Source organism: Nerophis ophidion, linkage group LG13 (genome assembly GCF_033978795.1).
Source record: "Nerophis ophidion isolate RoL-2023_Sa linkage group LG13, RoL_Noph_v1.0, whole genome shotgun sequence".
NCBI classification, from domain to species: Eukaryota; Metazoa; Chordata; class Actinopteri; order Syngnathiformes; family Syngnathidae; genus Nerophis; species Nerophis ophidion.
This window is the reverse complement of record NC_084623.1, coordinates 9,001,766-9,013,724: the sequence shown is the minus strand read 5'-3', so window position 1 is coordinate 9,013,724 and position 11,959 is coordinate 9,001,766. Positions and strand designations below refer to the sequence as shown.

Sequence of the window (11,959 nt, the reverse complement as noted above, 5' to 3'; positions counted from 1 at the left end):
GTCAGTTGTGTTTCATTCCTAAAAATAGTCAAAACAAAGACCGAAACCATCTGATGACCTACTCAGGCTCATTTTACAAGTAATCAGATTACCATCCGTTTCAATGAAGGAGTGTTTTTCATAAGAATATAGCTTTGGATATATACAGAAGTGTATTATAGATGGTGATGGACAGTCAATACAAAAATATACAAAAGATAGGAATAGTTATGAAAAGTCTGTTAAAAAAAATGTTGTGCATATTTATCTTCCTCTGCTACTTCCTTTCATCTTGCCATGTACTCACCCACACGCCCTTCTGGACCCACACAGCACTCACCTCCATCTATCCACAGCAGCAAGTCACAGTCCAGAATCTGCATTCTGCTAAATGCATGGCATGTGCACGTTAACACGCCGTTTGCATCAACCTTAACGCGTTGATGAAAAACAGTGAGAGGAAGTCACTTACCTTGCCTGGGACGTAGACACTGAGTCATTTTACCCTGCATTTGCATTTCTTTGCATTCGGCCGCCGCTGTGAATACCAAGCAAACATTAGGCATTAAAAAATGTTTGCTACCACGGCTAGGTGCGCACATTTCAGCTCACTACTGCAAAAAATCCTGACCATTTGCCAAACCAATTTGAAAATAATCATTGGGAAACATGTAAAGGTATTTAGCGAACCTGGTAAACAATGTTGGAAAGACGGTTTTCAGCATGCACTCGCACATGTATGAATTGGTTCTTGAACAGGGTTGGTAAATAGGAAAGTTTGTACAGTGGAACCTCGCTTTATGAACGTTTCGATTTACGTGCTTTTAGAACGAGCCAATACGCTTCATTCATTCATTTTGTGTCACGCCTGCAGGCAAAAAGCAGGGTGCAGCATTTTTGTGAGGAGGTACAGCCCTCCACCACATTTGCTGTAGCATGTGGGCCTTTTTTTCTGTGTTTTTTCACCCTTTGACAAGTTTTGTGTTATGATCCGCTTTTTGTGTTTTCTGTTGGTTTTGGACTCCTTCGGTTCCTGTTCGTGACCCTTTCAGTTGGTTTCCATAGTTACTCATTATTTTCACCTGCCGCCTGTTCCGGACGTGCACCAGTTTTTGTAATCACTGTCAATATTTAAGCCTGCCTTCTCCTGTCAGTCTGTCTGGCTTCCTAATTTGCTATACGCAACAAATGACGACTTTTGTTCCCGGTTCTGTACCTGCTTGCTTCCAAGCTAGGCCTTTTATCTTCTAGCTCCCATGCTAGCTCTTTTGTTTTGCCTTCTGTGCTTTGAGCAAGTTTTTCTTTGTTAAGGTCTGATTTATTTTTAAACAAATCATTTGTTCTTACCTTCACGCTGTGTCCTAGGCTCGTCAGCATACCTGGGAGAACGAATCCGCATCACCATGCGACCAGGTCGTTACAGTTTGTCCATTTTGACAACTTAATACGAGTCCCAAAAAGACAACAAAACAGAGTGGAATGGAGGGAAAATTACAATTTGTGAGGAGTACATTAATGGCATGCTTCACGGTGGCAGAGGGGTTAGTGCGTCTGCCTCACAATACAAAGTTCCTGTAGTCCTGGGTTCAAATCCAGGCTCGGGATCTTTCTGTGTGGAGTTTGCATGTTCTCCCCGTGAATGCGTGGGTTCCCTCCATGTACTCCGGCTTCCTCCCACTTCCAAAGACATGCACCTGGGGATAGGTTGATTGGCAACACTAAATTGGCCCTAGTGTGTGAATGTGAGTGTGAATGTTGTCTGTCTATCTGTGTCGGCCCTGCGATGAGGTGGCGACTTGTCCAGGGTGTACCCCGCCTTCCGCCCGATTGAAGCTGAGATAGGCGCCAGCGCCCCCCGCGACCCCGTAAGGGACAAGCGGTAGAAAATGGATGGATGGACATTAATGGCACTCACAAGTGACAAAGCAGGCTTCGCACTAAAGCAGGTTTTAATTGTGATAAGCCCGGACTTTTCTGGAAAAAACATGCCAGAGCAGACTTATTTCACAGCGGAGGAAAAGACTCCTTCAAGGCCATTGACAAAGCGAGAACAACTAGCTGAACTGTCCTCATATCAGCCGCCCTGCCAACAAGCACACACTGTCACTAGCTCTGTGGTGCACTGAGTTTGAAATCACAATTTTAGCAATAAAAAATAAAATCCTCTTTACCTTGTCGGTAATCTTCCCAGGATAACGGGGGATTGAAGGCTTCCTGTGGATACTTCCTGAATGGTTCAAACCACTCATTGCTTTCTTTGGACTCGTATTGAGCTAGCAAAACTAGAAACATGCTGTAAAAAACTTATAAAACATAAACTTAAAAAGCACACAAAGTAGTACGAAGCACAAAAGGTAATCATAGCATTGCTCCACTGACTGAGTACTGGAGATGGATATGCTTCCGGGCACAAAATAGATGTGTGGCTGAAACGTTTGTACACTGAGACAAGGGTCGTACATCAAAGCATAATGTTATTACGCCTATGGCTCCTAAATCGAAACATTCATACAATGAGGGGTTTGTAAATGGAGGTTCCACTGTTTTTACAATAGCAGATGATTAGTCATTAGTCATCAATATGTCACAATGAAACATACGGCCAGATCCTGTGAAGGATATAAATGTTACACAAGGAGATAATCACTTATCCTTCTGAAGAACCAGCGGCCTCTGCAGTGGGTATTTGTTTTTGTCAGTTACTGTATTTTCTGGACTATAAGACGCTACTTTTTTTTTTACCAAGCTTTAGACACTCCGGCTAATAAAACGGTGCGGCTAATCTGTGAACAGTAATAATGTTTTGTATACAACAAACGTACATAGTAGTAACATTGACACAGAGACTGAAAACTGGGTTATTGTTTGTGCAACGGCGTCTTCTTTTGGACGAGTTCGCTCACTGCAGGCGCTGCGGGTTGAAAGTCTGCAGTATTTCCTTTTGTTTTGTGCCCTGAACCGACAGTATGAGTGCCGTTTTGCCTCCTAGCCTAAGTTTACTACATAATTACAACTGTTCATACTTACTCAAATGTTACATGTTCGACAGTAGGATTTTCATGCATATTTGTACGTGCTACGGTTATGTAATTAAGCTTGCGTCATTAGCATTAGCTAAGATGCTAAAACATTTACAAGTGTCTGTTTTAGTATTAGTATTAGCATCACTAAATTCACCAAAACATCATTTTAGAGTTAAGTCTATTTAGCTGATTGGAGAGTGAGCTTCTACAGCTAGTGGGTCCATGACGGTGACTTATGTTTTGTTTGATCACCCATTTTACTGCCGTGTTACAGACACCGTTTGGAAACAATTAAGGTATGTAAATAAATATTTACATACCTTTCTGTGTAAATATCTCATTCCGCAACGTATATATCTGCGGTGTATGGAAGTAAAATTGTCTCACATCAACTTACAGTATTATATCAATACGATATTAATACATATGCATATAGCAATAAATATACAAATACAAATACGATATACGAATAAATAAATGATTTGTATAAGTAAAGACATATTTGTAAATATATTTTTGAAATTTGAAAATATATACATATAAAAGGTATGAATATAAAAATGTGACATACAAATAAATCAAGAACTTCTATAAAAAAACATGTATTTTTGTAAATATATTTTTGAGATTTGAATATAAATATGCTTAATTTTGTATTTGTATTTGCATATGTGGATCGCTTTTTCGCTTTTGTGTCGATAAGACATTCCTCCCACAAACCAGATGCACAAATAAATGTGACCCACACACTCCCCTGAACAACCAGCAGAGGGCACTGCAGCCAGAGCGGTCCGGGTCACAGAGTATTATATGCATAATATGCAAAATGCCCGGAGTTCTCTGCACAAAAACAAAGCTAATGCTAATTTATCCAGTTAATCTGAAAGACCGTGCTCACTACTTATTTTATTGTATAAATGCTGTTTAATGACCTTGTTCCAATGTAGATACTGATCTCTTATCAGTGCAACGTATGTCAAATCATCATCATATGGCCCTCCCTAGTGTGCCTCTGATTGGCTCGCCAATGTCTAACCATGTCTGTGACCTCGACTGGGGGGGGGGGGGGGGGGGGTGTAGGTCACATTTATTAATGCATCTGGTGTGGGAGGAATGTCTCATTGACACAAAAGCAAAAAGCGATCCACATAAGCAAATTCAATACAAATACAATATCAAGCATATTTATATTCTCAAAAATATATTTACAAATACACGTTTATTCATACAAATTATTGATTTATTTGTATGTCACATTTTTATATTTATTCATTTTATTTGTATATATTTTCAAATTTCAGAAATATATTTACAAATACGCATTTATTTATACAAATTATTAATTTATTTGTATATTACATTTGTATTTGTATATTTATTAATATATATATATATGTATTAATATCATATTGATATATATAAGTTGATGTGAGACATTTCTACTTCCATACACCGGACTATAAGTCGCAGATACATACGCTCCAAAATTAAATATTTACACAAAGATTTGGTAAATGTTTATTTACATACCTTAATTGTTTCCAAACGGTGTCTGTAACATGGCAGTAAAACGGGTGATCAGAAAATTCTACTTCCATACCGGTGCAGAAGGAAACACAAAACGGTTTATATACCGGTGCACTCTATAGTCCGGAAAATAGGTACATATTTCCTGAAAAAATAGACCTATTTTGCAAAACATCCACTGCAGAGAACGATGGGTTCTCATGAGGGATATCCACCCAAAAATCTTGAGCCTAAATGGGAGATGTTTTTGCGTGGTCAGTTTAGGTTTCAGTAAGACGAACAAGTACAGCAAGCGGGCTTCTGTATTCACCAAACCGTGGTTGTTCTGGTAGAGGCACACAATAATGGTGGTAGTCGCCAATGACGAAGGGTTTTGCTTATGGTCAATTATAGCTTTTAACCACCTTGTGTCGCCTGCATGCCTGCCTCCCACCATTCCTGAACCAACTTGTAACGTGTCCTCCTACCCCCCAGGGGGTGCCATGTCTGGGATGGAACCTACTGTAGACACAGTGGAAGTGCAGACCGTTGCTGCCCACTGGTACTACTTGTTAGCGGGAGGAGGCGCCCTCTTTCTTCTGGTGTCTGTAATTGTGGCGGCGGTATTGGGCTGCTCTCGGTACCATCGGGGGTCCAAGAAGAGCGGCAGTAGCCACCATCATTCAGTGACGTACCATAACAGCCAACATCTCAGTCACCCAAACTGCTTCTACAACCACAACTCCAGCTGTAACCTGACCCACAACCAAAACCTGCCTCAGCCCGATAGCGGGCCAAGCCTTGAGCCCATGCTGGTGGTCAAACCGGAGAAAGAAGACGACGGCAGGGATTCGCGGTGTTGAAACCTGGACTGTGTGGGACTCAAACCCTATTTGAACTTCCTGGAAGTCTCTATTCAGTGGGGTCTGCACTTTGGATACATGACGACACCTTCCTGTTGCCAATGATTGACGCAATGGACTGATCAGGATGCACCTTCTCTTCCACTTCCTGCTCGGCTTGGTGACGTTACGCCGACGAGAGAAGAACAATTCCTGACTTGACTTTTACTGACCAGTTCTGTCGTCCAGTGAGACCGAATAACATTCACCTGAAACGGAGCACACCGTGGAACCCGTTTCTTCTTCTTCTTGGGTGGAATTCAGAGCAGGATGCATCTGTGGGGTCCACTCTGATCCATGTTGTGGACTTGATAACCTGTCCTGGGGGTCATGTAGGACATGAAAACAGTTTTTTGTGGTTGAGAGACGGAAAGATTCAGTGATTGACAAGTTTACCTTCAATGTCAGGTGTGATGTTCCTTTGGTCAGTCGCTGAAGACCCTCGTCTTGGTGTCCACACACAAAACCTATCTGCACCTTGGGCTATGTCCACACAAACACTGCTCTTTTTTCGTTTTTTGTTTTTTTTTATTTACAATTAAGCTCATTTTCTTTGTCTTTGCTGAACCGCATTTTATATCACTAAAAGTATGGCTCAAGAAAAGCTCAGTTTTTGATCGTGCAATCAGGGGTGTCAAACTTATTTTCGCCGCACTTATGGATGTCCCCAGAGGGCCGCTTGTAAAAGTGAGTAATAAATTAATATCAATTAGGGTTGCCATAACTGATTAATTAAAAAAAAGCTAAATTAATCACACTATTTGCAATGACCACACGTGAACCCGGAACTCTACTATATAATACTTGCAAATGATACTCAAAAGTGTCGGGAAAAACAAGATCTGGACCGCGCCGGTATCATAATCAGCTAATTTTGTAAAGGCTTAATTAGGCTTTTTACTTTATTTTTAAGTTATCATTTGGTATAGATTTTTCTCCATGTGGCCCCTGAGCAAAAATTAGTTTGACGCCCCTTATTTAGAGGCTACAATATGTAAATGAGTTGCCTTATTGCTCGTCGACCAACATGGCTAACATGCATTTTGAGAGAAGAAGAAGTGTGGTCAATTGTAGTGGAATCAGTTCGGAGAACGAAGCAGACATTTTACGGAAAAAACAATCTGAAGTTGTCTTTATTTTTAAGTTATCATGCCATGATTCTACCAGTGCAGCTCACTTGGGTATATATTTTTCTCCATTAGGCCCCTGAACTAAAATGAGTTTGACGACCCTGATTTAGAGGGTACAATATGCAAACGAGTTGCCTTATTGGTCGTCGACCAACATGGCTAACGTACTTTTTGAAAGAAGATTAAATATGGTCAATTGTAGCGAAGTACGTTCGGAGAACGAAGCATGCATTTTACGGAAAAAACAATCTAAAGTTGTCTTTATTTTTAGGTTATCATGCCATGATTTTACCAGTGCAGCCCACTTATGTAGAGATTTTTCTCTATGAGGCCCCTGAACTAAAATGAGTTTGATTTCGAGGCTACAATATGCAAACGAGTTGCCTTATTGTTCGCCGACCAACATGGCTAACGTACATTTTGAAAGAAGGTGAAATGTGGTCAATTGTAGTGAAGTCCGTTCGGAGAACGAAGCAGACATTTATCAGAAAAAACTATCTAAAGTTGCCTTTATTATTAAGTTATCATGCCATGATTTTTCTAGTCCGGCCCACTTGGATATAGATTTATCTCCATGTGGCCCCTGAACTAAAATGACTTTGACGTCCCTGATTTGGAGGCTAAAATATGTAAATGAGTTGCCTTATTGGTCGTCGACCAACATGGCTAACGTACATTTTGAAAGACGATGAAGTGTGGTCAATTGTAGTGAAATCCGTTCGGGAAATGAAGCAGGCATTTAACGGAAAAAACAATCCAAAGTTGTCTTTATTTTTAAGTTATCATGCCATGATTTTACCAGTGCAGCCCACTTGGGTATAGATTTTTCTCCATGGTGGCTCCTGAGCTAAAATGAGTTTGACGCGCCGGATTTAGAGGCTACAATATGTAAATGAGTTGCCTTATTCGTCGTCGACCAACATGGCTAACGTACATTTTGAAAGAAGATTAAAGGGGTCAATGGTAGCGAAGTCCGTTCGGAGAACGTAGCAGGCATTTATCGGAAAAAAACATCTAAAGTTGCCTTTATTTTTAAGTTATCATGCCATGATTTTACCAGTCCGGCCCACTTGGGAGTAAATTTTGCAAGGAGTGGCTAACGTACATTTTAAAACAAAATGAACTGTCAAAGATGTGTCCGTTTGGAGAGGGAAGTCGGCATTTTACGACGTGTAACTTCGCTTCCGCACTTTCTTTTCCTTTGGCGCACTGCCATCAGAAGAGTCTGCCTCCTGCAAATTTTTTTAGTATAATATCGCTCTTTTTACAAAAGTGCCTCGTAGCAATGAAGCATAAACGTCATAATATTATTTATTTCATATTTAGGCGGATTATTTATACTTTTCTAAGTTTCCCTTTTTGCAATTTATTGTGCCTTTTGCTTTTGACCCAAACGTCATCAATGGTTTTTGGCACCACTTGTGGCATGCATTTGAAACGTTTTTTGTTTTTCTTTGATACATCGCAATGTAATACAGTTTATTTTTTGAGCAAAAGTGTGGACATAGCCCAACAGAGACCCACTCTTACAAACAAAAAGTATATGCACGAAGTGGTTACAGCACATGAAAAAAGAGCTTTTTTTTTTACTATGCGAGAAATGACTACAACATTGTGCCTGGATCCTATGGATACGTGAAGCCTGTGTCTGCATCTTTGTATGTTCCTCACGTGTTCCACACACACCTGGAATGAAGTATTTAGCGCCCAATAACTGAGGCTGCAGGTGTCTTTCTTGTTAGTCATGCATTGGTTGATTTATTGATTGATTGGAAAATGTGCTGCAATTAGCTTTTTTTTCTTTCCATCGTGTAAGACCAAGCAAATACGCAGTAACGTCTGACCTCATGCAGCCTTTTTAGGGGAAGTGCACTTTTGGGGGGGGAATTTTGCCTATTGTTCACTATTATTATGAAAGACGTTGACAACGGTTGGATTATTTTTTTAATGCATTCTAAATATTAAATACCGTATTTTTCGGATTATAAGTCACAGTTTTTTTCATAGTTTGGCCGGGGTGCGACTTAAACTCTTGAGCAGGCGTGCCCACACCTTTTTTGCAGACGAGCTACTTTTCAATTGACCAAGTCGAAGGAATCTACCTCATTCATATATATATATAATTTATATTTAATTATTTATGAAAGAGACGTTTTGGTTAACACATAAAAGGTGTTTAATGATAACACAAGCATGTTTAACACATATAGATTCCTTTCTTTCATGAAGACAAGAATATAAGTTGGTGTATTACCTGATTCTGATGACTTGCATTGATTGGAATCAGACAGTAGTGCTGATATAGTCCACATTTTCGAATGGAGGGGAAAAAAAGTCCTCCTTTCTGTCCAATACCACATGAAAGTGGTTAGTTTTTGGCATCTTATTTGTCCAGCTTCCATACTCGTTTTTATACATTTTGCAAGAAATACATTGACTGCAAACTCCGTAGCTTGCTAGCTTGTGCACGCTAGCTTTCTGAGACTCTTATTTTGTTAGCGCAGGCAGGATGAATCGGGCTTTTATTGTGAAGACAGCAACTGTGCAGACTGTCTCTAGGGTTTTGACAGCAGGTACGGCGTGAGAGTCTGTTAAAATAAAAAGTGTTTATCGCCCTCCTTTCGGTCATGTTTTCTTAATAATGATCTCGCAGCAGCCAGCGTCATCTCAGAAGACCCTCGGGTACCGTTAATGTCAATCAAGTTACAAAACTGATGATCACAAATGTTTAGGTTTATTTTTTTAATGCTTGGTTTGCGATCGACTGGCAGACCCTCCACGATCGACCGGTAGCTCACGATCGACGTAATGGGCACCCCTTCTCTGGAGCAACTTATGTGTGAAATTATTAACACATAACCGTAAAACATCAAATAATATTATTTATCTCATTCACGTAAGAGACTAGGCGTATATCAGCAATCGTCTCACACACACACACACACACGTCAACAAATACAAATTTGGCGGGGGCGGGTCATGGCAGAAGTGCTTCGTGAAAAAAAAAGATGCTACCTGCTACTACTTCCGTACCTATGAAAATGTATCATTTTAACATTGGCGGTAACTTCTAAAAACAGAGAAGGGAAAGGAAATCATATACAGCAGGTTACAAGCTGGAAGTAGTGAAATATGCAGCAGAAAACGGCAATCGAGCAGCAGAAAGAAAGTTTGGAGGAAGCGAGAAACTAGTAAGGGACTGGCAAAAAGCGGAGGCTACTCTTACTGAAATGAAGAAGACTAAAAAAGCTTGGTGGCCACAGCTCGAGGAACAAATTCACAAATGGGTGCTTGAAAAGTGCCTTTCAAATGTCTATTCTTGGTGTTGGATTTTATCAAATAAATTTCCCCCAAAAAATCCGACTTATATGTTTTTTTCCTTCTTTGTAATGCATTTTCGGCCGGTGCGACCTATACTCCAGCACGACTTATATTCCGAAAAATACGGTGAACATAAAAGTCCCCTTACAGTGGAGTCAACGGGTAACTCTACTATCCCGCCCATAAAAACATTGAAAAAAGCACCAACAATACTCAATTTACATTTAATGACTTGAATATTAACCAAGTATTAGTGATATTGTTATTATAAGCGCTAACGCAGACCAACTATTTATAGCTTCTGTGTGTCCGTATGTTTACATTGAGTGGTCCACTGTTTCCTCGCTTCCCTGCTCCCTGTAAGTTTATTCTGGATCATAAATCATGCCTTTCGCTTTGAAAGTAGCTGAGGATATAATCCAACAAGATGGTACACTTTAACCGCTATTTAGGGCCTGGAACTGGCAAGAACGACACAAAAAGCATTTGTCCCCAGCCCCCAACCCACCCCGTTTCTTTTTTATAAGACATCTTTCATCTTAATGGGAATATATGAACATCCTAGCAGTTGAAATCCTAATGACAGCAGACCTTGTACAGTAAGAGATATTTTTATTATGTTTGTTGGCTGTCATAAAGTCTGCAGTGAACTGGAATCAGTCAAAGAAAAACAAAGCAAACGTGATGTGTTTCTAAATATTAAATGTTATTATAAATGTTACTACATTACATATATACTTACATGATGTATATAGAACCTTTATGGAGGTGATTGGATGTTTTTAGGGCTTTTATAGGCAGAATAGAGCGACTGACATAGGCTCCATTGTAAGCAGACTTTTGGTCCCATTTATGTAATATTTAGAATGCATTAAAAAAAATCCATCCCTTAAGTGCGTCATGATGATTGTGAACGATAGGCAAAATTTAAAAAAAAAAGTGCAGTTCCCTTTTAAGAGAAGTGTTGCACATCTCGTACATATTTGATGCCTGTTTACGTGTTTATTATTGCAGCTTTTCTACTTTACTATTTTTGCATAGCTCCCGACTGCAGGGATTTGGTCCAAAGATCTTTTATTTTTTTCAAGCATCGGTCATTGTTGGTGTACACTGTCGTCACAACTTTTTGGTAATACTTTCAATTTGTTACAGCTAATGTACAAAAAAACAGTTATTGTTTTCCTAAACTATTATTTTCCAGAGCAGAGTTTCCCCAATTTTTTTTTACCAAGTACCACCTCAGAAAACCCTTGGCTCTCCAAGTACCACCATAATGACCAACATTAAAATACAGTGGCCTTGTAGGCCTAAGTATTCATTAAAAACAGGGCAGAGCTTTTGTTTAACAAGTATTTTTTTTTTTGACCACTGGAACATTACACTCAATTTGAAGAGTAACACTGTGTTTGAATATTTAGTTAAGTGATTCTTTTGCGTACCACTAGATGGAGCTGGCGTGCCACGACTTTGAGAATCACTGTTCTATGCAGTCTTAAAATACTCTTCTTGGTGTTTATCCTTAATTGCCTTTAAATCTGGGGGTTATAATACATAAAAATAGGTGTTAATTTACTGAAGTACAGTCGTCCCTCCTTAGTTCCAGACATGAGTAGACTTAGGAATTATTTATTATAAATCTAATATTTTTATAGCTAGAGCATAAAAAACCTGTTTACTACGTTTATGTTTTTCAATATTGTGAACGCCCTCTAGATTTGGAATGAGTCCTGGTACCTGGGAATCGATTCCAGTTCTTAACAGTACCAATTTCCATATATATGTATATATATATATATATATATATATGTGTATGTGTGTGTGTCAGTGTATATATATATACATTTATATATATATACATATTTACATATATATGTATATATATATACACGTATATATGTATATACATAAATGTTTATATATATGTATTGTATATATATTATATATATATGTGTATATATGTATATATACACACACAAACACATTATAAATATATACATATATATATACATATACACACACATATTATATATATATATATATATATATATATATATATATTATGAATTATTTATCTAGTTAAAACTCCAATTACTTAACA

The 11,959-nt window shown here is 38.9% G+C and overlaps 1 protein-coding gene across 3 annotated transcripts in view; it reads left to right on the top strand.

Moving 5' to 3' along the window:
• Positions 1-11,959, top strand: part of LOC133564198 (neuropilin-2-like) — a 461,460-nt gene that overhangs the window by 437,603 nt on the left and 11,898 nt on the right. Inside the window, exon 17 of one of the 3 annotated variants that reach the window (XM_061918349.1) lies at positions 5,004-11,671. The exons of the other annotated variants lie outside the window; for them this stretch is intronic. Within the exon in view, the coding sequence (XP_061774333.1) occupies positions 5,004-5,371 (368 nt within the window). The 3' untranslated portion in view covers positions 5,372-11,671. Of the gene's footprint in view, positions 1-5,003; positions 11,672-11,959 lie in introns of those variants that run through there. 3 annotated transcript variants of the gene reach the window in all.